We start from the raw sequence: 27,882 nt of genomic DNA, 5'->3' as shown, positions 1-27,882 counted from the left end.
GGAGATCTGCAAACAGAGTCAAAGAAGCAAGGAGTGGCTAGCCGAAGCAATACAGAGTCTGAATACAGAAGCATGGCACAAGCAACTTGTGAGATCATTTGGCTTCAACAATTGCTGCGAGATCTTCACATTCAGGTTACATGTCCAGCTAAGTTGTTTTGTGATAACAAATCAGCTTTACATATTGCCATGAATCCAGTCTTTCATGAGCGAACAAAGCACATAGAGATTGATTGTCATACTGTTAGAGATCAGATCAAGGCTGGAAATTTAAAAGCATTGCACGTTGCTTCCGAGAGAATCAACATGCTGACATCCTTACAAAGCCACTTCATCCAGGACCTTTCCATCATTTGTTTCAGAGAATATCATTGTCAAGTCTTTATCTTCCTAACCAGACACTTCGAGGATAAAGACTTGAGAGGGGCGTATTAGCATATAGTTGGTTATACCGGTTAATTCTGGTTATCTTGGTTTAATGTGGATGTATAATACATCTGGTATGATGTATTGTGTGAGGTCTTATCTGATCTTATATTGGTTACACCATTCTGGAATCGTGGATCTTTCATTGAAGGAATGAGGGTTTTAAAAACCACCCTTGAAGCATTTTTTATGGCTCAAGTATTAAATATCCTTTCGTTGCTTTCAATGAAAACGGGATGGATAGAGATAGAGAGATCGATGGATCAATGATACATATCAAAAACATCCGCAATCGCTTCAGCACCATTCAAACGTCGGGCACGGATGCTTTTGTTGATGGTGGTTTCACATTCGAAGCCACTAGACTACTTATTTTGTTGTATCTTTAATTCTGCTCATTTTCATTACTTTAAACTCTCAATATTGCATTCATTGTACACATGTTTTTTTGTTGAACAAATTTTATATTTATGGAGAATAAATTATACATATCAAACACCATCACCCCATCAGCATAAGCTAAACATAATACATCATCACGTCGGTCGTCGGCAGTTGGAGAGACAAAACAAAAAAGCTCTATCTTTTCATCTTTTAAAAACCAAACACCATATTGGATCCTTATAATTTATTGACATTTACTTACCAAGTACTTTTTGACACAATTACATAATTACATTCAAATCTATTAGTGACATTTACTTACCAATCACAAAAAAAAAATTATTTCTTTTTTTGTTAATCCAATCACAAAAATTTACTTTCAGCTACATTCAAATCCATTAATGACATGTCTAATAACCCAATTTATACTACTATTTTCTCTACCGATTGCGAGATAGATTCCACGTCCAAGTTTGGAACCATATGTCATATGTGGAACTTTCCAAGGAAGTAAAAATCAAGACGTGTTGGACTTGTAGCATGTCAAGTTGCTATGTAATATCTCAAAATATCAATACAAACTTATTTAATTAGGGAACCTTAATGTCTTATGCAAAAGAAAGAATGAATTAGATAAGTAGGAAAAAAAAAACTACTGTCCGGAAGCTTGACCTTCCTTTGTTGTCTTAAACATTTCATCTATCACACTCTGTTCAATAACGCCAATAAAAAGTGATATTAAAACCTAAATCTTTAAAAGCTTGATAAAGCCTAATGTTTTAATATTACCTGATAGTATTTGAGCAATTGAGGCCTCTTCTTTTTGTAGGTTGGTGTAAGAAGGTCTCTTTCCATGTCGAAAGCAACTGGTTCTAGATGAACAGCTTTAATGATCTCAAAACCCTTCAACTACAAATGCATAGAGTTAAAAACCAAAAGAAAGTTCCAAATAAAGAGGAGAAAGAGAAAAATAAGAAAACCTTTTTCTCTTTAGCGGTTTTAACGAGCTCGCCAAGTATGAATGCTTTTGCCTTTTCGTTTTGGCAGATGGAGTTGAAGTCTCCATTTACTCCATTCTCCACGGCCCATCGTTCAAGAGTTTGCTGGGCCGGATTAGCAACTGCGACAAGGAAGGACTCAAAGCTGTTTCCATACACCCATACCTATATAAAAAAAAATCATATTGATGTAACTTTATGCTGATGAAGATGTCAGTTAATTAATGTTAGGAATCCCATACAAAACTGAGATGAGATGTAGACTAATATATATGTGACATCTACTACACTCGTTCCCAATTGATTTTGAGTTGGAAACGGTGAAATAACAATTATAATGACTAGCTAGGCTACAATTAATATAACTTACTGACTCAATAGCTTCTACTTGACTGTAGATATTTTCTAAATTCTCAACTGCGACATACTCTCCCTGCGCGAGTTTGAATATGTTCTTTTTCCGGTCAATTATCTTCATACTTCCATTTGGTTGCCACTCACCAACATCACCTGGTGAAATATGCAGAGTAAAATAAGGTAAAGAAAAGAACTGACATTTACAATGATAAAAAATCAAAAACTCAAAATGTTGTGGTTTTTCTAATTAATAACGTAACCTGTGTGCAACCAGCCATCAACAAGAACTTCTTTTGTGAGGTCTTCACGTTTGTAGTACCCCGAAAACAAAGTTTTTCCACGGATGCAGATTTCGCCACGCGGAGTACTTCCAAGAGCATCGTAATTCATTTCCCGGACAGATTCAAGGCGTATATCCACGTTTGGCACCGGTGGACCAACTGTTCCAAGCATGTCTAGTTCGTCTGGGAACGTTGCAAAGGTTCCAGCACAGCTCTCGGTTAGACCTACCGACAAATAAACAACCATAAGTTCAGAAATTGTTATCTCTAAGTGAATCTCTTTTGGGTATAGAGGTTTACCATATCCTTGTAGAACATGACAACATGCCACAACTCTTAGAAATGATTCTATGTGACTAGCAAGAGGAGCTGCTCCAGATAGAATAATCCTCACATTGCCTCCAAGTCCTTGTTTAACCTTGAGAGAGATTACATATGAGGGTTAAAGTCTCAAAAGAGTTTCTGATGTTATTGAAGATTACTTACCTTGTTGAATACAAGTTTGTCACAAAATGGAGCTGCCGCCACATGAGACTGTCCCTTCTTCATATTTCCAAATTTACTGAAGACGATCGAGTGTGTTAGATATCTACATGCATTTAAGGTCAGGTTTAAGTGACAAACAAAAGGACTTACTAGGAGAAAGCAACATCAAACACCTTCTTTTTGAAGAAACCACCACCAGATAATTTCTGTTGGAGTCCTGTTGGAGATAATATATTACAGTATAAGTGGTTGAAAAGATGAAACAAATTAAAGTATATATATTATGCTCTAGTTAACTGAATGAAAATATTTTCACCAGAGCTCAGTAATGAATACCTGTGTATACTCGATCTAGGACACGAGGAACGGCACAAAAGATACTTGGTTTTAGCTCACCAAGGTCTTCAATCAACAATTTGACATCCTGAGGACATGATATAGAAACATTATACTCTTAAATAGGAGTACAAAAAAAGAAAAAAAAAAATCATGTACTTGGAAGCTTAGATTTGAGTTATACTCACTCACCCCTCGCCAGAAACCAATAGAACCCCCTACTTGAATAACACATTCTTCGATAGCCCGGTCAAATACGTGGGCGAGAGGAAGATAAGAAATATACACATCCTCTCAGATATCTGTTTTGTTTTGCAAAATTCAATGTAACTTAAAACTTTAAATATTGCTGCTTCAATGTGAATCATGATAAATGGAAAGAAACTCACGGTTGCCTTAACATTCTCAAGGAAATGCATCACTCAAGTAGTTATAGTAACAATGCTTTCGTTCGAAATCAGAACTCCCTTCGGATCACCGGTGGTTCCACCAGTATACATAATCGTACATATGTCGCTTTGCTTTTTAGTTGGGAGATCATATTCTTTACCTTCACCCTGTCACAGATAACCACAATAGAAATATATTTCAAATCATATTCTATGTAATGATCATTTTTCAATCATATTTATATGTAATGATCAAATTATATGTAATGATCCTACCAGCTTCAAAAACTCATCCCAAGAATGTATTACCAACCCCAATTTTTCAGCTTCTTCTTTCTCTTCCGGTTTTACACCGCCAAAGCTCACAACAGCTTCATTTGTAAAAATTGTATCATTATCATCACAACTATTTTTAAACGAAAAGGGTGAATGATTCACTTAGTATTACTCACTCTTCAGATATTTTGTTGAGTTTGGACAAGTCTTAAAAATCTGAGAGTCAAAAAGAAAGATACATTTAAAATCTTCAGAATAATTAAAATTTAAAAAGCCTATCTCTGGAGTTAGTATATGCTATATAGCCTATAAGTGAAAGATACCTCAGTGATCTTCTTCTCCTCCACAAACGCAATCGAAACCACTGCATGTGAAATAATAAATTCCACAGCACCAGCGCCTGTGTTCAAAAACCGGACTGTGTGTTAATACACAAGATCTAGAAGACTCAAAAGAGGATCATCAAAAGACACGATAAATATAACGACAGGTGCATTTATATACCTAATGTATCGTATAAAGGGACACAATAGAGGCCATGTGCACTACATGCCTACATTACAAGTGCACCATTAATCAAGTCAAAGTAAAAGAACATCATAGATATTAGCAAAGTTTAGACGTTCCACATACCTCCATGCTAATGATCCACTCAGTACAATTTATACCATAGATACCACATTTTTCTCCCTAGCATTTCCACATATCAGAACATAACATACAAACTTAAGGCACGATATAATCACATTGGAAGATGTATAAAAAACAAAACACGTAAATATGAATTTTAACCTCCTGAATCCCACAACTACGTAGAGAATTTCCAAGTTTTATGACGATATCATATACTTCTTTGTATGTTTTCCACACGTACTTCCCTGCCTACATATTGATAAAACTATCAACTCAAAAACACAACATCTTATACTAAAAACTCAATAAAAATAAAATTAAAAAATAAAATAAAAATACCTTTCCGTTCACAATCTCACGGCGACCAAGCATTCGATTGTTTGGATATTTCTCAACAGCCGTGCTGCAAGAAGAAACACGATATACAGAAAAAAAAACATTTATTAATTATTGATTTTCATTAGAAGTCCAACATTCATCCATATAGAGCCACTAAGTAAACTAACAAATGCTTCTTACTAAACAAGATTTTTTTCTCCCAAGATCCATAATCGATATACGTTTATCACAATCACAAGTTCACAACCACTTGTTTAAAACAGTCAATGCAACAATCATGGACCAAAGCATTTTTTTTTGGGATTAAAACATATTAAAAGAAAAATCGTTCAAAAGATATAACAATAATGCATCAAGAAAAACTAATGGCATGAATGAACACATTATTTATCGTTAAAACATAAAAAGAGACGCGATTCTGACCGGAAAATATCCCAACAGCTTTGGATTCCGTCGATGGGATTTGGGAAACCATTCTGTGCAAAAGTACTACGATAAACAGGGCCAACAGAGGGGTTTCCATCGGTGGCTTCCTTAGCCGCCTCCACCTCAAAAATGAATCTCTTCTGCGACGTCATTTTTCTCTCTTGTTCTCTTGCAAAATGAATCTCTTGCAAAAAAAAATTATGACCAATTGCTATTTGCTATATTTGAATAAAAATTATGTGATTGAGTGAGGTTGTGGCTTAAGAACCGGTAGTGATAAGAGCACCATCTCCAACTTTAACTCCAAAAATAGAATAATAAATAGTGTTACTCTTTGTCCAGAAAAAAAAAATAGTGGTACTCCAAATTTGGAGTAACACAATTCATTAATAGCTATTTTAAGAATGAAACTTATTTCATTAAAAAGGTGATTCTTCAAATTTGATATGTTTCTGTTTTGTACGTAAATGCTTTAGTTTTATAATTCAACTTATATCCAAAGAAATTTAGTTATCTTAGTTAGTTAAAATTTAAAATGCAATAAAAGAAACATAATATAAGTGTTTAACTACAAAAAGAAGATAGACGTTCTTTTGGAGTTCAAATAGATGTTAATGTGTAATTATATTGAATTAGTTAAAAAAAGAAAGTTATTTAGATAAACTTAAACAAAATATTACTGTAATATCTTTTTACGTAAATAAAACTATGTTGCAAATTCATTGAAATATTGTTAAAATAAATGGTATGATGGTTTTTTGATTTATGGTTTTAGAATTATACTATGCTTTTTTCTACTTGATTTAAAATTTTTACTCGAATAATCTCGTTAGTTTTATAATCATATGGTATATGTTTTTTTCTTTTTTTTTTTACTTATCTAATATATATATATATATATATATATGAACATCCCATATAACATATTAAACCCATGCATACATGTTACAGTTTTGAGTTTAAATATATAAATCTCAACCTACAAAATAAATTGTAAAATAAATGAGTAGATTAAACTCGTCCATCAAATTCTTAAACCCAAATAAACTTGGACTGGGGTAGAATACTAGAATCAGATTCGCTATTTGAAATTCCTACATTTGTGCCAATATATATGGCTTTTGGACGAACTTACTTTGCATTTTAACTCCTATACGAGGAAAACAATCCAAAGATTGAAATTTGGCATAGTAGGAATAGAAGAGTCACGCTAAGGCCAGCAAGCCCATCACTAGAGTAGTTTTACTCATACAGAACTGTTTATTGTTTCTTTGCAAATTTCTATTAATTTTTTTTTTGGTAAATGACTTTCTACGAAAGTACGAAGTTAAGAATTGGTGCGTTTAATCAACTATACAACACGTACGGTGTTATGGAAACGTCTCTTCGAGATGTGAAGGGCTTAATTATATTTAATTCACTTGTAATTATATCATTATCCAGTTACGTTTTTTCTTTATAAAATTCAAATATCAAACATAGTTATTATGTTATGAATTATGCTAAGAACAAATTCAATGATTGGAGTATCACATTGCACTACGGTTCCAATTTTATTTTGTTTTCTGCTTGATATATCATATTTACAGATGTTTGGCATTGTAGTTTAATTTGAAATACGGCTAATCATTTTCAGATTTGAAATTATATCTAAGACTACCTAAAACTCCTTCCAATTGTAATATAACTAACAAGAATGATTAGAATTATTATTTTTTTTAAAAAGAGCGAGAGAATATATAATAGGTTCATTCAAACTGAAATATTAGTTTATTATAGAATCTAATGAATGATGATCATTTTTATAAAAAATAATAAGTAGGTTGGTAGTTGGTACAAAATTATAAATGAAATTTGCCAGGATTTTTTAACACGGTTTTGGTTTGGTTCAAAGACCCAACTAATCAGACAGAACATGTGCTTACTGTCTTCTTCTACAATCATATTTTATTAGTTACTTTAATATTAACTACTAGAAATCTACGTAAATACTAAATACTAATTTCTAGACACCAAAACAAAAGGATAAGAATTGGTGAATACTCCTATGCGAAATTTGTTGATTTAAGTTTAATTTCTATCATAATAGCTGACACAATTCATACTCAATCTCATTAGAATAACTAAATATTTCAGATTCTGTTAAGATTACGACTGAACCTATAATGACATTTTCTTTAATTGTATAACTAATCAAGAAAATTAGTGAAGTTTTAGATGGTTAATCCACGCAATGCGCCATATAAAAAAAATTATCAAAAGATTTATTAAGTTTAAAACTCGGTTTCTGTTTACCATAACTTGAAATCTTTAACGTGCATGTAGCCAATGTAGGTTATATATTTGTTTTCGATATTATTCTTTCCTGTCACGTGTGAAAGAGATACAGTAATTCCCAACACCATAGGGTTTACACATGAAGAACAAACATGCGAATTTCTAAAGCGTGAATACTTCATAAAAATGAGAACGGTTTAATTGGCTTGGACGAATCTGACAACTGATTTGACAGTCATAGGTCTCTTAGCCTTAACATCATTCATTTGGGATCGTTTCCTTTACCAGGTAGTGTGATTGAACTTATGCATGGTTCAACTGTTGCGACTTTCAACAGGTTTAACGGCCCTCACCATTTTAAACCTAAAACTAAAAAAACCAATCAATATAGCAGCCTTACTATATAGGAGTCAACGATCTCTCTCTCTCTCTCTCTCTCCTCTCTCTCTCTCTCTCTCTCTCTCTCTCTCTCTCTCTCTCTCTCTCCCTCTCCTCTCTCTCTCTCTCTCTCTCTCTCTCTCTCTCCCTCTCTCTCTCTCTCTCTCTCTCTCTCTCTCTCTCTCTCTCTCTCTCTCTCTCTCTCTCTCTCTCTCTCTCTCTCTCTCTCTCTCTCTCTCTCTCTCTCTCTCTCTCTCTCTCCCTCCTCCTCTCTTTATACACACATTATATATAATACCTCAATGGATCCATGAAACTTTAAAATCTAAATCATACTACACAGAACACACACACACAAAAAAAGGAACAAGAGGAAAGGTTTTTTTTTTCTTGGGCATATCCCAAGTTTCCTTTTTTCTTTCCTTCTCCTTTTTGTTTTTGTGTGGGTATCAAAACTCCATATTATTGATCATAATGGGAAACTGTTTAGTCGGAAGAAACAATGAAAATGTTGTTGAACAAGAAGAACAATATGAAGAAGTGATGAAGAAAGATTACAAAAGAAAAGATCGGAAGGTGAAGATTGTTCTAATAAGAGCTGAGTTAGAAAAACTCATACTTTTCCAACTAAACGCAGACGGTGCAAACAAAGGAGGAGATGCTTCGTTGGCTTCATTTGGAGATTTTCTTAAAGAACTTGAGGAAGAAAGATTGGCAGGAGAGGCTGCTGCGGCAGAAGAAGAGAAGTCTCGCCAGAGATTATGTCGGAGGTGGAAACCATCGTTGAAGAGTGTCATTGAATGGCCTGAAGAAGTATAGTTCCCTCACATTCTTATAATTCAAGATTTTTAAATTTCTTATTTTCTAGTAAAAAAAAAAGGATTCTATTTTTGGGACTACATTATTGCCTATTTTTTTCCGACCTTTTTCCCAAGATTTTTTTTTTGCATCTGAAATCTTGGGTGTTTGAAATGGGCAATGATGTATTACCAAGATAATATCCGAAAATATATACATTTTTTTGTTTTCCATGAAATAAAACTTATTTTCCGAGTTAAACTTTCGCTTTCAAATTTGTCTTCTGCTACCTTGTGTGTTGTGTAAGATGATATATATATCAATATGTTCATGTCTTTATCTGTGTATCTATCTATCTATCTTTTGGTCTTGACAAAAATTTTAAACGAAACATACAAATTATTCAATATTATTTTTTTGATAATTTCAAGTTCAAACTTAAATTCTAATTTTTCGCATGGAGAAAGTTTTAATTTATTCCCTTCAAAAATATATTACGTTTAATTTCTTCTTAAAGAGAGATTGAATTAGGGGCACAATATAACTAGTTCCAAGTGCTAACCACTACATTACCATATCTTTAGTAACCATTCTCTTTGTTAAAATAAAAAGAAACACAAACAAATTGTTATAATTTTTCTTGTTGGATCTATATATCATCGTGGTTCATGGGTTTGGACAAAAACTCCTAAAGCTACGAGATAAACTTCTAGTTTTCCTCAGTTTATCGAGAAGGATGGTAAGAAAACTTCTTTTTTGTTTGACGACACCACCTTATATATATATGGATCTCACATGCGAAAGTTTCTGAAGCTGCCACTAAAACTGCTTAGCATGTAAGATAATCTAGTTGCAGCAAATCCTGACATACTTGCTAAGATTCTGAAGGCCTCAATTCCGTCTACTACTAAAAATATTTATAAGACTATATTTTTCAAAAATCAACAATAACTTTGGGTATTTTTCTTGAAGTCCTCTTTTATTTATCGCTAGTCATGTGGCAGACCAACTAAAGATTTGTCAGCTGACCGGATTTTAACACATGAGAGGTTGGTTAGGTTAGTTTTAATTGGAAAATCTTGTCTCCACAATAATTGAACGATACACATTAAGGGTAAGAATTCATCACAAAGCGTGTATAGATTACATATATATTGTTAAAGTTTTAGTTCGATAGTGTTTTGAGAAAGAGTAATTGAGCCTCATGATTCAAAAGTACATGACAGTAATTAAGAGAGTAATTGTAACTAAAGTTGGACAGTTGAATATATATCCAGAAAAAAAAAACAGTATTTGTAATTTAATTTGCTTTATATATATTAAAAATTTTGAACTACATTTTATGTTCATCCCTACAAAATTTAGTTACCCTTATAATTATTCTTATAATTATGCTTATTTGAAATTTTATAAATATGCTTATTTAAAATTTAATCAAATTTTGAAATTATGCTTATTTAAAATTTTATTTGCAATGTTAATCCCTAAAAAATTTAGTTACCAAAATTCTAAAATCAATTATAGGTAAAATTTTAAAGAGAATGAAATCTCTACACCTAATTAAAATATAAATATATGATTCTCCTTTCACTTTTATTTGATTTTATATTTAAATTCTTTTGAATTATTATATAATATAATTAGTTAAAAATTAGTGATTTTTTGTTTATATAGTGTAATTCAAAATTTTCTGAATGGATATATAATACTCAACTTATGTATAAAAAATAAGTATACAATGTTCCACATCGCCTGAAAATACTGGATAAGTATTCATAGTCATACTGTAAAACTACCAATTGAATTTGAATATGAATTAGCAGTAAGTTTGATTTATTAGGCATCCAAATTTAAAAGTTTATTCTGTTTATTCTGATTCTTTATTAAGAGAATTTAATTTTTTTTTTAATTTAAAATATTAGAAATATTTATACTTTATATGAAGTTGAAATATTATAAATATTTCTATTTATTAAAAAATAAACTTTATAAAACATTTTAAATATTAAAAATATAGTTAAACTTTTACGAAGTTTTTCCGCGGTGTACCGCGAGTTGAAATATCATGCGATGTTGTTATATGGCATAACTGGTTTGGGTTAACAATATATATAATCATCATTTTAGTATTATTATATTAATCTTTATATATATATTATTATTTATTTAAAAAATGAATCAAAAAGGAAAAAATCTAACATGTTAGAATGTGACATGTGTCCAGAACAGTTTCTCAAAACTCCTATTTTTATTTTTTAATCGGTGAGAATCCAGTTGAGAAATTTCAAGTGCACATAGTCTATCTTTACAAACTTTGTCTTTCCCCAAGTAGGATATATATCCAAATTTTTATGCAAAATATAGTATATACCTTGAATAATTATGTAAGTTTGAGATTAAGTACCAAGACTAGCAAAAAGTACCAAGACTAGCAAAAAGTAAGTGTACCCAAGAACTATGATTCCTGGAGATATCCCCAAAATCCAATGCCTTGAATACCTGATCTTAATTCACATTTACTTGCTTTCGTTTTTATTTTCGCACATTCCAAAACCTAAATCAGTTATGTAAGCAAAGACGTTTTGGAGAAGCAGTTAAGGTTTATGAATAGGCTATGAAGCAAGAATGTGAGACGGGGCAAGTGACTTACACAATAGCTATCAGTACATATTGTCGGCTATCAGTACATATTGTCGGCTGAAAATAGTGTTTGTGAAAGAAAAGAAAAAAAAGTGTAAAAGCTAATGAATTAGTTTATGTGGTAGTTTCAATTTATGGAATTAACTAATATCAATTTATAACTAACTATGTACGGACTCGCACATATTTGCGTGATTGATTTCAAAAACTATGTTTACTATAAGGTTTGTAATATATTATGTATACATAGAGTTACATATATAGATATAATTATTTGTTAAATCATTTACCGTTCAAACTTATATTAGTTTAGTTTCATCCAGTTTATGATTTTTGAAATAATAAAAGTTTCAGCATAAAATTAAGATTCACAAAACAACATACCTGAATCTAAAGTTTACCAAATTAGTGATTAATCGGAATTGTATAAAACTTGTAAATTATGAAACAGATAAAAACCATAAAAAATATTAAAACTTCTCGAAACGAATGACCTAAATCCTTAAGCGGGTCAAAACCGTCCCGGTAGCCTTACTGGATAAGGGGTATAATATTTGTTTAGCCTTATTCCAAAATATTTTAAAATACTAACAAAAAAAATTGTAGTTATTTTAGATTTTGTTAATTTCGGTTTGACATAAATATTTAAGGAAAAAAAGGAAAATCGTTATATAATTATATTTAAAATCTATTCAGTTTTGTATGTTTGATAATATCAAATCGAAAATAATGTTATTGAAAATATAACTAAATTTAACATGTTTACATTTATAAGTTTTTGAATTTAATTGTCCAATTTTGATAGTAACAAATTTACCTTTAATATATTTGAATTTAAATTTAGTTGGTTGAAATTGGATAGTTTGATTTAATTTGAGTGATTTTAGGCATTAAATACCTTTATAGTTAGTATCATTTTATTTATACTCAGTATCATTTTACATTGTGGGAAAAAAGTTAGTAGGGGACGTTTTCAGTTTACTTTACAAATTAATTTGTAACAATTATAAGAAAATTAAATATTATTTAAAGATAATATCTAAATAATATGAAATAAACGACTTAATTATAGGAAATTCTCCTTAAATATCGTCTTTACTTTTGAATATTTTTTACTTATGTGATTATTGTTTATTTGATCATCACAAAACTTTGGACTTGATCATCATCATATTTGATAATTTGATCATCATCATTATTGATAATTTGATTATCATCATATTTTTTACCAATTAAAATGTGGACTTGATCATCATAAAACTTTGAATACTTACCGAGTAAAGGCTCCCAATTGGTAAAGAATACTGTTTTTTTCTGCTACTGTTTTTTCTCCACATTATAAACAAACTTAGGAGGATGTTCATCATAAATGATATTTGTAGATAATTGGTATTGGCTATTACGCTCGAACCATGATGAAAAAGACTCACGTAAAGCTTGGTGAAAGAAGGCATGTGAAAGTTGAAGATGAAGTTTGTTTGTTTTTTCTCGTGAGTGTTAGGAAGAAAGTATTTATAAGTGAGGATAGGTATGTGTAGGGTTTTCGTTTATGCACTTTTTTTTTGTGCAAATAAATAAAATGGCACAAATATGTAATTAATTAGAAAAATTAAGGGATTTTGCAAAAATGTGCATTGAGCTCTTTAATGCTGACACATCAGCTTTTTTGGTGAGAATGCTTCTCTTTTAATATATAGGGGATACAATAAAACTTCTATAAATTAATAAGGTCGGGACCATGGAATTTTATTAATTTATAAAGGTTTTAATTTATCGATAATTTAATAATTATTCATTTATCAATAAATTAATAAAATATTAACTTATGAAGATATTTTCTTATTTTCATAATTTTGAAAGTTTTCTATTACAACATAAATACTTTTGTTAACATTTACATTTTTAAATAATTTTCTTAATTTATAATATTGGTTATCGTAATATGATGAATCAATTGTTGATTAAATTATTTAGGTAAAAATAATAAATTTTAGAAGTTTAGAGTTTAGAAAAAATTCTGCTACTATCCTTTATGGTAATGATGAAGTCGAAAAAGATATAAGATATCTTTTAGAACCAGTTACTAAATAAACAATTATTGTATCTTGACTCTCCATAATTTTTGAATGCGATTGAGAAGAGAACAATGAAAAAGATTTGAGATGAGTTCCAACAAGAATGCAAATTCAAGAATAGACAAACAACAATAGAGTTATATTTCACTAAATTTTCTTATATATATGTATATATATATATATATATATTTAGTTTATTAGATTATTAATTTATAATATTGATGGGACCATATTTTTACATAGGATTTTCAAAAAATTATTATCTTATTATTTTATCGAAATGTGTCAATTGTTATACTGGTCCAACTTGGACCGATAAATTTTATTAATTTATTATGAGTATTAATTTATAGAGGTTCTACAGTATATATATATATATATATATATATAATTTTTTTTTAAAAAAATTGCAATAGATATGATTTTATCTAAAAACAGATCCCGCGCATAGTGCGTATAACCTAGTTAAAGGTAATAATGACAGCTCATAAAATAGAAGTTCAACATTAAATCTAAAAATCCTAGTGATTATGAAATAGATTTTTTACCTTCTCATAGTATTAGTTTTTAGTTCTTACACTATCTTTAGAAAAGAAAATATAATTTTGGTAAATCTTTTTTTATATATTAAAATATTAGTATAATATTACTTTAAAAACACATTTGGAAACTTAAATTATTATGATATTCAAATAAAGGAATTTGGTTGATTTTTTTAAGAATATATGGAAACTATTCTTTTTTTAAAAACAATCTAGCACCAATCTATATTTTCTATTTTTATAGTTTTAAATTAATTTATAAATTGAACAAAAGATAATCAGTTCTTTCTAAACAAACATAGAACTGAACTCCTGGATTAAAATCTATAAAATAATCCAGATTATTGTTAAATTTGTGGCAAGTGGGAAATGTCACGACATCCATGGACGAGCGATCTGCACCGCCAATTTGCCGATACAGTTGAAGAACTTGGTGTAGAAAGGGGTATTCCGATTCTTTTTCTTACTCTATACAATATTTTAAAGTAAATCATCAAAAACTTGTTAAATCAACAATTTATATATGTTTATTTATCGCGATGGTTATCTCTTTTATTTTCCGCTGAAACTTTTTTATAGCTGGATACTTCTCATTATTTTTATTTTATTTTTTTTTCTGTCAACCAAAATTTTAATTTAAAAACTATTTCTGGGTTGCAATTCTAATATAAAATAGTATATTTGTTTTAATGTAAAGCAATGGTATTAACTATCTTAAAATTGCAGTTGCAACTCCAAGGAGTATTTTAGAGAGTGGACTCACAGTGTCAGAAGAGAGACAAGCCCGTTTGAGGGAAATCATTCGGAGGCAAACTCAGTTACACCTTCGTCAATATGAACGTCTTCAAAAAATTGTCGATAACATCCAAAACCCACAAAGGTTCGTCTAATAAACACTTAATATTTGTTTAGAAATTTTTTTAATTTTTTAGCTTAGATATATGCTTTTGAATTTAATTTTGATGATTTTATGTAGGCAAGAAGAGGAGATGGATAAAAGCACAATCGAAGTGGGAGAATCGAGTAGCGGTACTCAACAAATTTCTTGCAAGTCTCTCTATCAATCTTCAAGAGTATGCATACTCTTCCTTTGATATTTTTATGTTATTCATGATAAATAAAAATTATTCATAACGTAGACTTGCTACATGCCTACATAGGACATAAATTACAACCCGTTTATTATGACACCAAAAACTCATGCATGATCTCATCTATGATTGGTATATCCCATATATATTAATAGAGAATTATTTTATTGAAAATGTTGATGTGTCGTCGCCAAAGCGATTTTGAGATTTAATTACAATTAAGCATCTCAAGATAAACATATTTACAAAAATAAGTCTTTTGATTTATTAAATATGCCATTAAAATATATAAAGAAATATGTATTTTATTATTATTTACATAAATGTATCATTAGAATATATAAGCTAATGTTTCTTTCTATTAGTTTTTTAAAATGAAAGACTTCATCAACTATTAAAAAATATATGTATAGTTAATAATTTAATTATCATTTTCATAACATATTTAATGATTTAAAGTAAATTACATTTCATAAACTATTAAAAAACTTATTCATCTATTTAACTTTTTAAAATACAAAACTAATTCTCCAATTTTAAAAAATTTGATGACTATTCAAGTACTCCCTCTGTTTCACAATAAGTGTCATTTTGACATATTTCACACAAATTAAGAAAATATTAAAATATACATATATGCCCTTATTTAATAAATGTTTAATGGGTTAATTTAGTCATAGATTAAGGGTAAAACTAGAAAATATAATGAAAAAGATGCATTGAACATATAAAATAGTGCATTGGAAATATAAAATGACACTCTTTGTGAAACAAAAATAAAAGTCTAAAATGATACTCTTTATGAAACAAATGGAGTATATATTAAAAATTAACTATTACAATAATCTTAAAAGTAAATAACATTATCACAATAATTAACATTATATTCCACATTTCACGGGTGAAATATATTTTTACACAAAATAATTAAATGTAAATTTGAATAAAATTAAAAAAATTATGTGTAAAATTATTATTATGACACCTTAAATTCCAAATAATAATTATAATTGTAATAATTTTATTTGATTCGATTTATCCTGCAATATAGTGCGGGTTATTACCTAGTTTTATATTAATGTGTATATATACATGGTTGTGTATGGCAGATTGGACTGAATGAATCAGACAAAGATGAAGAGGACACTGACAACAATGATGATAATATGTCCTAAAAAAAGCTGATTTATCATCATTTTCCTTTCTTTAGTTAAAAATAAAAACTGAATTATCTCTTTCTTAATTTTGTTCCTTTTGTGTCTATGTATTGCTTTTCCTAGATATACATTTGGGATAAAGAAAATTAATTTTGGAAAATATGTCATAATATTGTTATGATTTGCTCTTTATCTTCCATCTAATCTTTTTTATTTGATCATTTTAACATTTTAAAACCACAGAATCGTTATAAAAAAACATGTTAATTAATATGATCCTAGTATGGACCGTATGGTCTAGAATTGGTGTAGTTTTGGCTTTGATTGGTGACAAAAACAAAGCTTTACTATTTGTACAGTTTTGATTTTTTACCAATCGCAAAAACTTTATTAAAATATTTACTCTCAGTTTTTTTGTACAACTCTTTCTTACAGTTTTGTACTATTTCATAAAAGCTTATAGCTTTAGCTTACAGTTTTTCATCATATAAATTATACAAACAGGTGATTAATTGTTTGGGCCTACTTTTTTGATTTGGGTAGGGTTTTAAACCCGACCCGAACAGCGTAGGCTATTAAAAACAACCCGACCCAACATACCTCATCATGTTCTAAGATTTTTGGAAGGCTTCAGTTTTCACTTCATCACTCTCACTTCTCTCTCTCTGCCCCAAAACCAAAAAGAATGAGCTCCCAAATCTCCAGATCTGCTTCCAAAGCAGCTAGGTCTCTTCTTTCTTCAGCTAAGAATGCTCGTTTCTTCTCTGGTACGTTTTACTTATATCTTCTCTCTGAATTTGATTCTTTTCTTGAAACGTTTTGAGATAAGTTTTTGAATTCATGTGTTGGAACATCTCTATATAGATGCTTTAGATTCCTCGGTCGGTTGATTTGATTCGTTTTAACTAAGATCGATCTAGTGATTATATGATCTGATGGAATTCGTTTCTTTGTAGTGTTGTTCTGAATTTGGGATCTGAAACCTAAGTTTGCTGTAAGATCTGATTTTTGTTTTCTTGTTCTTGATTTTTTTTTTTTTTTTTTTTTTTTTTATAGAAGGACGAGCTATTGGTGCTGCAGCTGCTGTTTCCGCATCAGGAAAGATTCCTCTGTATGCATCTAACTTTGCAAGAGCATCAGGTTCAGGTGTTGCCTCAAAGAGTTGGATCACTGGACTCTTAGCTCTTCCTGCTGCAGGTTTACATACACCCCAAATCTTTGTTAGTTTGTGTTGAATAGGTTAATTTTAGACTTTCATTAGCTTAAGTTTGCGATGTGGTGGACAACTATACTTTTTATTTGTATTTTTTTTTTTTTTTTGACAACTGCTTTTTATTTGTATTGTCTTTGTGTATATAGCCTATATGCTTCAAGACCAAGAGGTTCTTGCTGCTGAGGTAATAAGATTATACCATTCTTTAGTATTTCTTGATTTCTGTACATCGTTGTTGTGTCATTTGTTGCTGAACTGTTCTGTTGGAATCAGATGGAACGAACCTTTATTGCTATCAAGCCTGATGGAGTGCAAAGAGGACTGGTAATGAAAACAATAAAGATTGTTTTCTTTTTTTTTTGCTTAGTCTTGATTGATCTGAGTTGTTATAGTTTCTTATTCATATGTGTCTGAATCCTTCATATCTCATGAATCAACAGATATCAGAGATAGTTTCTCGATTTGAACGTAAGGGATTCAAGCTTGTTGGTATCAAAGTTGTTGTTCCTTCTAAAGATTTCGCACAAAAGCATTACCATGATCTTAAGGAAAGACCTTTCTTCAATGGCTTGTGTGACTTCCTTAGCTCTGGACCTGTTATTGCCATGGTAATGATAAGAGAAACACTCCATTCATGTTTTGGAATTTTGATAACTCAAACTCCAAAAATATTGACTAACATGACTTGTTTTTTAAGGTCTGGGAAGGAGAAGGAGTGATCAGATACGGACGTAAACTAATTGGAGCCACTGATCCCCAGAAGTCCGAGCCTGGAACCATCCGAGGAGATCTTGCAGTTACTGTTGGCAGGTTTGTTCTCTCTCTTTAAATCAATTAGCATTAGGACGTTTTAAAGATTTGGTAACTGAAAAATGTGAAAATTGCAGGAACATAATCCATGGAAGTGATGGACCAGAGACAGCAAAGGATGAGATCAGTCTTTGGTTTAAGCCTCAAGAACTTGTTTCTTACACCAACAATTCTGAGAAATGGCTCTATGGCGAAAACTAAATCCCACTATCTCATCTTTGAAACCAGAGAACATTGTTTTTTTTTCTTTTCTTACCCATACAATAAAAAACAAGAAACAGTTGTTACGGATACACAAACATTCCGGGTTTTGATTTTCCCCGATAAACTCAGTAATCAAGAGCATAAGTAATAAGTATGGGATGATTATTTTTTGAAAATTCTTGTTTGTTCTGTTGGCTTTTAGGTGTTGTAGAAGAACATATCTACCTCAGTCTGATTTATCGATGCAGCAATATGAAAGACTGTGTTACCATCTTCATCCTTCTAGTCCAAGACTTCCTTCCTGTTTACCCGCTATAATCCATCCCAATAGAACCTTAAACGTCAAAACTTGATGGTTCTTCACAGCATTGTGCATAGCTGTCTCACACTTGATCGTCAAAACGTTTATAGAAGAAGGACAAGCAAACAAGAACTCACTCAACAATTCAGCATCACCTATTCGAGCCACATGATGCAAAGGTGTAATCCTTCCTCTTCCTGTTACGCTAACTAAGCTGCCGTCTATAGTCACAAACCCTCTCACCGTCCGAACGTGGTTGTTTTGTAAGGTTAAATGCAAGGGGCTCAAACCTGACACGTTTAGCTTTAAGGCAAGCGACGGTTTAAGGGTCATTAGTTCCATGGCAAAATGAGTTTGCCCTTTATCAGCTGCAATATGTGTAGCGGTGTCTCAGAAAAAGACACTTCATCAAAGTGATCTAGAATGTTTGTATCTTCTGCTATCAACTCGTAGAGTCTTTCTATCTATATCTGTCATCTGAAAATCTACTATATAACATCCACAACAATCGACATAGCTTCACTAGTCATCCAAAATTCTGCTGCCTCCACTGTTTTTTTGTTCATAGAGTAAAGACAAACTTACGTTTTGCGTATTAAATTAAACACAAAGACTTTGATTATTCATATCTCAGGTTAAGTAGAGTCCATACGACGACCCCTTCTTTATAGCAATGATAATTAGATTTCAAGATGAGTGATCAATTTTATTCAAACCAAATTTATTAGGTTCCACATCAGGATTGTAGAAACCAAAACCATCAAGTCTTTTTTTGTCACTCATGATGTCAAATCTTGTAAGCACAACATTACATTATTCAAATTCAAAATATATATAAACTAGGAAACTGGATACTACAAACTAAATTAAGCAGGCCAAAACCTCAAAATTGTGAATAATTTTCTATTTTTTTTTTTCTTTTGCCAAATAAATATATAGAAATTAAAAACATGGTAAACAATAAGAAAAAAATGCATAGGAAAGTATTGTGTTAAGACCGACTTTCATATATTTGGTTCGGTTTTCGGATTCATACAGTTCGGTTCAAGGTATTTCTAGAGTTTTAGGATTCATTCATGTATTTTAGAATTTTGGTTCGGTTTAGTTCGGTTCCGCATACCCGGAAACATCCAATCATCTCTTCCCAATGAGAAAGCGCCACGTATACATGGACCAATAAATTATTTGCCAGTTGGGATCCGCCGAGCAAATAAAAAATCTCTTCTCTGCTGTTCCTTCCTTCTTCTTTAACGTACTTTCCGAGTTGACTCAGTTTCCTCTCTGGTTTCACTCGTTGTTGGATCCCAAAGAAACCAAAAAAAAAAAAAAAAAAGGCCTTACCTTTTCGTCTAAGTGAGACAATCAACTTACGACATCGGTAAACGATTTCATCTCTTAAGCTTCTCTTCACGAGTCAAGAATAGTTTAGGGTTTTGTAACTTTGTTTTTGATTGATTCTTGAATCTGTCAATTTTTTAAAAATCGTAAAAGGGTTTGCTTATCTACTTCTGTATTCTCCTTGCTTGATTCAAGAACTTGTGGTTTTTTGGTGTTTTGTAATCGTTCTATGTTACCTTCAATTCACAGAGTGTACTAGGGTTTTGGTTTAATTTCGTGTTCTGTTTTGTGAAGATGGCGACTGAAAAACCTATCACTACGGAGACTGTTGCCCTCACTGAGAAGAAAATGGACATGTCTTTAGGTTTGTTTTATGTTTAACTCATACAAAAGATGCATCCTTTGTTTATTTTAAAGCTGATGATCATTCATATGTTCTTGTGGGCATAGATGAAATTATTAAGATGGAAAAGAGCAATACCAATGTGAATAAGGGCAAGAAACAAAGAGCATCGGTGAGTTTCTTAAACACCTTACATGTTTTCTTGTCTTTGTAAAAGATTTTGATGTCTCTTTTGATTCTTTTGTTGAACATTTTTGGCATGTCATTATTTGTGTTTGAGCAGAATAAAAAGGAGAACTTTAATGGTGGTGTTGCTAAAAATAGTGCTGTAAAAGCACAGCGTTATATGAATTCGCGTTCTGATGTTAGACAGGTGAGTGTTGTTGTGTTCTCAGGCCACTTAGATTCTGTTGTTGTTGTTGTTGTTGTTGTTGTTGTGACTTATATCATAATTTTCAGGGTGCTTTTGCTAAGAGAAGGACTAATTTCCAAGGAAACCAGTTTCCTGTAACAACAGCTGTTGCTCGTAAAGCTGCTTCTGCTAATCCGCGTGGTAGGCCTTATAATGCTGGAAGGATGACGACTAATACGAATCAATCAAGGTCTACACTGCTTGATAACTCTCTGATTTGTTTATTGACATGAGCTACTTCTATGATCTTCCATTGTGTCTGATGCAAGAAGCTTCTTAGCTACCTTACCATAGGGTGTTTCTGTGGAAAGCAACACGAGTTTGTTTGTTTGTTCTTTAATCCCTTCTGGATGGTGGATGGTCATCAGATTAATGACTCTATAAAATTGTCATTCAAATCATGTAGTTGAGTTTAAGGGGATAGTTGGAGGAGTAGATAAACACTCATGGGTTGTCATACTTGAGATAAAGGAAGGAGTTCAAGCTCATTATATTGAACAGAGACTTTGCTGATCACTAGCTTTGGAGTTTGCTCAAGAATTTCTCTATTTTTACTTGAAGTCAGTGTTTACTTGTCAGATTTAGCAATATGATACCAAACATGGTCTGATGTTATCACGCTCAATTCATGAAACTCAGTTGCATTCATAGCTCATAGATGTTGAATTCTGTCTTTTTGCTGCATCCTGAAGAGTATAGCTTGGTTCTGTTGGTCGATTGTTTCTGACACTGAAATGGTAGATGCATGGTTACTGGGACAGCATAGAGGACTCAAATGCTCAGATACACTGCTAAGTGTTACTGGATCGTCTTTCAAACTGTCTGCTCTTGATTGGTCAAAAAGTCCTAAAGAATTTGCTCAGATACACTGTTACTTTGTCGGGACCAGCAGTTCTCTTGATGAATTCAAGATTAAATCTGATTGGAGTCAAGAACTGCGCTTTTTTCATTTAGCTACTGCGAAACTGAAGTTATTTACCTTTTGTATTCACCGATTCATTCCTTGTTGAGTTTGCTAGATGGTTTGTGTGCACTGAAGGCTCTAGTATCATGAGCGTTGCCTTGTCTATAATAAAAGGCTCTTTTTTTATCTGGTTGTTACATGGCTTTCTTCTTAGATCCTTCTATTGTGGTCAGAAGTTTCTATAGTTAATTATCCACTACACGGTATCAGGACGTTGATCTATTGGTGCGAGTTCTCAGCTGAAATATGCGAGGAATCTGATGTTCCTTAGGTGGCTGGTTCCTGAAATCATTTTGCCAGTTTATTTAACCTCTTTCTTTTGTGCAGGTTCATTACTCCGCCAGTTCAGAATAGATCTGTACAGAGAGGTTTCGTCGCAAAGGTAACGTATACATATCCATCTGTTAGGTTGCACTAGATCCGGTTTTGTGACGCAAAGTGATTAGGGAACTTCAAGAAACTGTAATTTAGAAAGAACCAATGCTAGTGGAGTGAAATTGTGAGTGATGTAGTCCAATTATATTTTGACATCGGATCTTAATTCCATATTCAAGACATATCATGAGTAATGAACTGACCCAGTTGTACTTCTTGACATCAATAACCAAAGAGACTTGTAAGTGATTGATCGATGGCTTATTAAGCATCTTAATCTGCAAATACATTGCAGCAACATCAGCAGCAGCAAAGGGTAAACATAGAGCAGAAGCAAGCTAATGGACAAAGGCAATGGCCTCAGACGCTGGACTCTCGGTTTGCAAGCATGAAAGAAGAGAGAATGAGAATGAGTAGGTTTGTAAACAATAGAAACAATGCAGGCAACAATGGCGCTGGATTGTATCAGCAGCAGCAGCCGCAGCGTTCGACGGTTCCGTGGGGGAGAAGAGCTACAAGATTCCCCAACTGATTTATATGATCATCAGAACAATGGCGTTTCTTGGGTAGGGTGGTGAATACATTTGCTACTTAATGCAGTTTGGTTTGGTTTCAGTATATTTAAGTGTAGAACATTCATTTGTGAATCTCTTTCTTGAAACTAGCAAAAAAATCAAAAAATCGTGGATGTCCTTTATGTGTTCTTGACTTCTTTGCTTGGCCAGGGAGAGATATATTGACCATGTTACTCTTTCATCTCTTTATTAAATAAATATCAATCAATACTTGATTACGTGCACAAAAATTTAAACACTTGAGATTATGTTCTTATTATAACTAAAGTCAATTGAATTGGTATTAAAAAGCATGAGCAACTTTCTTTGTAATATTTGTAGACTTTTCCAATCAATTGAGAGGCGCAAGGTATTGAGATATTTTTCTTTCGTTTTTCACCGGTTGATTAACAAAATCTCACTATTAATTTAAACTATCTAAGGGTCAGAATGGTTGGAACAAACAAAATCGTTTACTGAATGGATCCTTTATTATTTATCATTTATCTGTGAAAATATCTTCCATTGACCAACTACAAAACATTTTTTACATACAAATAAAATGGACTAAATCATTGACACATTTGTCTGTTTTGACCGCAATATCCATTTGAACCCTAAATCTTGGAATGCTTGAAGTTGAAAAGCTTTATGATAACTACATTGTGGTGCTGTTATGTAATTTCTTCAAGACGTGTAATCTGTTATGATTTTTATGAGTAATCTTCTTTTCATGTCAAGTCAACAATATGATAGTTATAGTTTTTTAGGTTGACTATATTCTTAGGAGAAGTTTGATAATTATATGTTATCAATAATTTAGTAACAAAGGCGAGATCATATCGTTGGATGAACCATGCTTTGTTTTGATAAACTTAAAAGATTATTGTTTATGAGCAAGAAGAAAGAAGAGGAACACATCGTTTTATTAACCGTTGAACTAACTCAATCTTACGTAAGTTCAGCATCATCATTTAAGTCGTAGTCTCTCAAATGGTCGGCATTGACATTGACTCATTTGGTTCGTTGCTTATAACTTTTTTTGTCTAATCAGAATTTACACATTATTTAATTTGAGACCTCACTTGCTTCGACAAGTGGAAAACTTACCCCACACTATCACACACCTTGGACTTCTCTATTCTTCTTTTGGTTTCTAAAGAATTCTTTAATCAAACATTACGAAAAAATTTGCTACAAACCAGAATAGAGTTCCATACCGAAACTAAGGGTGTGAATGGTTGAAGCGGACAAATTCGTCTGCGGTTTAAATCACTTTATTTCTAAGGTGGACTATAGATTACTGCGGACTAATTTTATTTGTATGCAAAAGCGATTTACAATTAGTTCGCTATAGTCTTGTCTCTACTTTATTTGGACTGCTGGATTACATTTGCTGAATAATAAATAAATTTTTTTTTGTTATTTAAAACGTTTATAGAGACCAAAAAAAAGAAAAAAAAAACCACAACAACATTTGATTCATGAACTTAATCCACTTCATGAACTTAATCCACAAGATGAGTCATCTATCTACTCATATAGACCACTGGACCATATACCGGTAAAGTGACATTTCTAAACGATAAACAAATTTTGACTATTCTAATAATTCCATGTCATGCTTAATTATTATATCAACTAAAATATTGCATTAGTAGTCTTGAAAATCTAATAAATATATGATGAATATAAGAATGTGATACTAATTAATAATAGAGAAGTACTTAGAAACTAAATATGCATGAGATATTCCCAAATCTTGTGACTCCCTCATTTTGAGGGATAAATGTCTTGTGCAACACAACAAACAAAAATACCTTACGGATAAAAAACAGTGATTTTAATAGAGATTTTGACATCAATAAAGTTTTTTTTTAACAAACAGTTTGGTATTATATAACTAAGAGAACAGTGCTAAAAGCCTAAAACACTCAAAATTGCACCAATATAACAAAACAAAAAAAGATTACAATAACTATCTTGGTCCAAAAAAAAATTACAACTAATTAATCGATTTAAAAAAAAACTTATGGTTAAATTGGCAATATCAGTAAACTTAACATTATTTTTTTTGGTAAAAGTAAACTTAACATTTCGTAACAGAGTCTGATCTAATTCTGTAAAATCAACAGTAATTTTGAAAAAAAAACAATTATAGTTGGAGTATTTTTTTTTTTTTTGGTAAGTCAAATCCACAGTAACGATTTTTTTTTTAAACATAAAAAAAAATGGATACAATTCACAATATGGCATCATTTCGCTATTAGATTCTGTTAATATTATTGTTCAGCTGATTAAGAAAACAAAACATTTATATTACCATTTCTTTGATAGCTTAATAAAGAAAAAACGATTTTAAGAAACAAATCCAAAACCACACCATATTCTGACACGTGTCAGTTTCATTATTTTCGTTCCCTTAATTAGAAAACGTAAATAATATAATACCATATGCGTTTTTATTTTAAATTAAGTCCTAAAGTTTAATGTATAAAAAAAAACAAATTCACGTAACCATCACCGTTTCTATAAATTAAAAAACCCTCCAAACACTCTTTCGCTGGAGAGATCACAATTCACAAACAAACAAACAGACGAAAACATTTCTATTGATCTAACTTTATCTTTTCTTGAATCCTTTGCGCCTCTGTTCGTAATTTTTGATGGCTAAGAACGTTTTAGTAACCGGTGGTGCTGGATACATCGGTAGTCACACGGTGCTTCAACTTCTTCTAGGTGGTTACTCTGCCGTGGTCGTTGATAATCTCGACAATTCCTCCGCCGTCTCTCTCGAGCGTGTTAAAAAACTCGCCGCTGAACACGGCGAACGCCTCTCCTTCCACCAGGTTCGGTCAATTTTGCTTTTCTAGGTCTAGGAAACGTGTGGTTTAAGGATCTTGCGTTTGTATAGTTTTTGATGATTTCAACGAAATTGGGATTATGATTTGACTACGGTGCTCTTTTTTTTTTTTTGGGGCTTAAATTCTCGGAATAATAATTTATAATAATAATAATATCAGTTTTCGAAAAGATATTTTGATTCCAGAGTTCTTGGTATATACTTTTTTTTTTGGAATTATATGTTAGTAATTATTAGTATCATTTGTTTTTAATAATTTCGAAAAAATAACCATGTGAAAGAATAAAATAATATATAATTCTAAATTCTATTTTTGTAATTCATAATTTTTTAATAATCTGTCTGAAATTGGGAAAAGTTCATCTTGTTCTTCTGAATTTAGATTGTTTTGTTTAGTTGTTATCAGAAGCATCTGTTGGATTTAAGAGTTCTGTTAAAACTTGATTTGTTTTGTCTTAATTACAGGTGGATCTTAGGGACAGACCTGCCCTTGAGAAGATATTCTCAGAAACAAAGTATGATTGAAGAAAAAAGAAAACATTCTTTTAGCTTTTTTTTAACTTTATCATAAACAAATGATGTGATGAACGTGGAATTATTACTACTTACAGGTTTGATGCAGTGATACACTTTGCTGGACTTAAAGCAGTTGGTGAGAGTGTTGAGAAGCCTTTGCTCTATTATAATAATAACCTTGTTGGGACTATCACTCTTTTGGAAGTTATGGCTCAACATGGCTGCAAAAATGTATATATATACATTTCTTATCATAATATATGTTTCATTTTTATATGATTCTTTGTTTGATTACTTACTGATGATAAGCTACTCTGTTTCCAGCTTGTGTTTTCATCATCAGCAACTGTGTATGGCTCTCCAAAAGAAGTTCCTTGTACAGAGGAGTTTCCTATTTCTGCATTGAATCCATATGGACGAACAAAGGTGTTCTCTTTTTTTTATAACAACTACCCAATTGATTATTCTAGTTAATGAAGAAGTGTGATTCTGATTTTTATGTAGCTATTCATTGAGGAGATCTGCCGTGATGTATACGGTTCTGACCCGGAATGGAAGATTATATTGCTTAGGTATTTCAATCCTGTTGGTGCACATCCTAGTGGTGAAATTGGTGAAGATCCTCTCGGTATTCCAAACAATCTCATGCCTTTTGTTCAGCAAGTCGCTGTTGGCAGGAGACCTCATCTCACTGTTTTTGGAAATGACTACAATACAAAAGATGGAACAGGGGTATGTATATACAAAATGTTTTTATCAACCAGAGAAGATTTTTCTACACTTTTGGTCTCATTGTTGTTTGTTTGTTTGATTTCAGGTTCGAGATTACATTCATGTTATTGATTTAGCTGATGGACACATTGCGGCTCTACGTAAGCTAGAAGATTGCAAAATCGGTATGATATTATGATCCCCATTTGTCTCTCTTAACTCTACTATAATCATCCTTAAAATATCTAAACTTGGTATATGTGTTTTTAAACTCAACAGGTTGTGAAGTGTACAATCTCGGAACAGGAAGTGGAACATCTGTTCTTGAAATGGTTGATGCTTTTGAGAAAGCGTCCGGAAAGGTTAAAAAACATGACACTTCTTGCTTTTTATACGTTCTTGGATTCTTACTCATGTTTTATTAAACTTGTTGAAACTCTTTTGTGGATCAGAAAATCCCACTTGTGATTGCTGGACGTCGTGCAGGAGATGCTGAAGTTGTTTACGCCTCAACGGAAAGAGCAGAAAGTGAACTGAATTGGAAGTAAGTTCATTTCTTTAGTCATACACACATAAATATGTCTATAACCTTTGGTAACATATAAATGAAATGGTCTAATTTGGGGTTGTGTATACAAACAATGCAGGGCCAAGTATGGAATCGAGGAAATGTGTAGAGATTTGTGGAACTGGGCTAGTAATAATCCTTATGGATATGATTCTTCTTCTGAAGACACCTCTCATTAACTTTTCTTAATTGGTTCCTTCTTTTGCTAAAAGCCTAAAACATATTTGTCCACACTAAATTATTATATTATCCACAGGAAAGAAAAAAAATACAATAAAGGAGTCAGATTTTAGTGAAATATAGGGACATTGTGTATTATCATTATAATCAAATATTCAGTCTGTGTAAAAATAAAGCCTGTGTTTTATCCAAAAAACATTATAGAGAAAAAATAATAAAGAGATAAAGGTATGTTCTTGAA

At 31.5% G+C, this 27,882-nt stretch overlaps 5 protein-coding genes and 2 pseudogenes across 7 annotated transcripts; 5 read left to right on the top strand and 2 right to left on the bottom strand.

The window, feature by feature from the left end:
• Nucleotides 1–1,044: 1,044 nt before the first annotated feature.
• Nucleotides 1,045–5,483, bottom strand: LOC104737091 (long chain acyl-CoA synthetase 5-like; annotated as a pseudogene). Its single transcript, XR_015578485.1, has 19 exons — nucleotides 5,329–5,483; nucleotides 4,906–4,969; nucleotides 4,726–4,815; nucleotides 4,567–4,623; nucleotides 4,438–4,486; nucleotides 4,257–4,333; nucleotides 4,110–4,149; nucleotides 3,934–4,028; nucleotides 3,654–3,825; nucleotides 3,461–3,561; nucleotides 3,269–3,356; nucleotides 3,083–3,149; nucleotides 2,933–3,008; nucleotides 2,747–2,864; nucleotides 2,426–2,671; nucleotides 2,179–2,318; nucleotides 1,791–1,973; nucleotides 1,600–1,719; nucleotides 1,045–1,519 (listed from the first exon to the last, which is right to left on the bottom strand). The product of XR_015578485.1 is annotated as a long chain acyl-CoA synthetase 5-like (transcript).
• Nucleotides 5,484–8,049: 2,566 nt separating this feature from the next.
• LOC104737092 (uncharacterized) lies at nucleotides 8,050–9,119 on the top strand. Its single transcript, XM_010457192.3, has one exon. The coding sequence runs from the start codon at nucleotides 8,461–8,463 to the stop codon at nucleotides 8,803–8,805; it is 345 nt and encodes a 114-aa protein (XP_010455494.1). The 5' UTR covers nucleotides 8,050–8,460; the 3' UTR covers nucleotides 8,806–9,119.
• A 5,210-nt stretch (nucleotides 9,120–14,329) lies between these two features.
• LOC147929821 (uncharacterized) lies at nucleotides 14,330–16,481 on the top strand. The gene is made up of 4 exons (XM_087480682.1): nucleotides 14,330–14,486; nucleotides 14,768–14,921; nucleotides 15,018–15,114; nucleotides 16,242–16,481. Exons 1-4 carry the CDS (start codon nucleotides 14,411–14,413, stop codon nucleotides 16,305–16,307), a joined length of 393 nt encoding a protein of 130 aa, XP_087336808.1. The 5' UTR covers nucleotides 14,330–14,410; the 3' UTR covers nucleotides 16,308–16,481.
• A 326-nt stretch (nucleotides 16,482–16,807) lies between these two features.
• On the top strand, nucleotides 16,808–18,692 carry LOC104737090 (nucleoside diphosphate kinase III, chloroplastic/mitochondrial). Its single transcript, XM_010457190.3, has 7 exons — nucleotides 16,808–17,056; nucleotides 17,346–17,486; nucleotides 17,649–17,686; nucleotides 17,776–17,826; nucleotides 17,943–18,110; nucleotides 18,200–18,312; nucleotides 18,390–18,692. Exons 1-7 carry the CDS (start codon nucleotides 16,975–16,977, stop codon nucleotides 18,511–18,513), a joined length of 717 nt encoding a protein of 238 aa, XP_010455492.1. The 5' UTR covers nucleotides 16,808–16,974; the 3' UTR covers nucleotides 18,514–18,692.
• Nucleotides 18,693–18,714: 22 nt separating this feature from the next.
• LOC147929820 (ankyrin repeat-containing protein BDA1 pseudogene) lies at nucleotides 18,715–20,209 on the bottom strand (annotated as a pseudogene).
• On the top strand, nucleotides 20,026–23,037 carry LOC104737089 (uncharacterized). Of its 2 annotated transcripts, none has more exons than XM_010457189.3 (7): nucleotides 20,026–20,195; nucleotides 20,450–20,519; nucleotides 20,606–20,670; nucleotides 20,782–20,871; nucleotides 20,958–21,100; nucleotides 22,202–22,256; nucleotides 22,545–23,037. In XM_010457189.3, exons 2-7 carry the CDS (start codon nucleotides 20,450–20,452, stop codon nucleotides 22,779–22,781), a joined length of 660 nt encoding a protein of 219 aa, XP_010455491.1. In that variant the 5' UTR covers nucleotides 20,026–20,195; the 3' UTR covers nucleotides 22,782–23,037. The 2 variants fall into 2 exon arrangements, with proteins under 2 accessions (XP_010455491.1, XP_087336370.1); XM_087480244.1 differs by having other exon boundaries at nucleotides 20,029–20,195; nucleotides 20,405–20,519.
• Nucleotides 23,038–25,277: 2,240 nt separating this feature from the next.
• Nucleotides 25,278–27,882, top strand: LOC104737088 (UDP-glucose 4-epimerase 5). Its single transcript, XM_010457188.3, has 9 exons — nucleotides 25,278–25,652; nucleotides 26,132–26,181; nucleotides 26,278–26,413; nucleotides 26,507–26,608; nucleotides 26,687–26,914; nucleotides 27,000–27,078; nucleotides 27,173–27,255; nucleotides 27,346–27,437; nucleotides 27,541–27,882. The coding sequence occupies exons 1-9, from the start codon at nucleotides 25,470–25,472 to the stop codon at nucleotides 27,638–27,640; spliced, it is 1,053 nt and encodes a 350-aa protein (XP_010455490.1). The 5' UTR covers nucleotides 25,278–25,469; the 3' UTR covers nucleotides 27,641–27,882.

This window comes from Camelina sativa, chromosome 13, assembly GCF_030686135.1.
Source record: "Camelina sativa cultivar CO46 ecotype springtype chromosome 13, ASM3068613v1".
Taxonomy (NCBI): domain Eukaryota; kingdom Viridiplantae; phylum Streptophyta; class Magnoliopsida; order Brassicales; family Brassicaceae; genus Camelina; species Camelina sativa.
The sequence above is the reverse complement of the archived record's forward strand: the minus strand, read 5'-3'. Positions and strand labels throughout refer to the sequence as shown.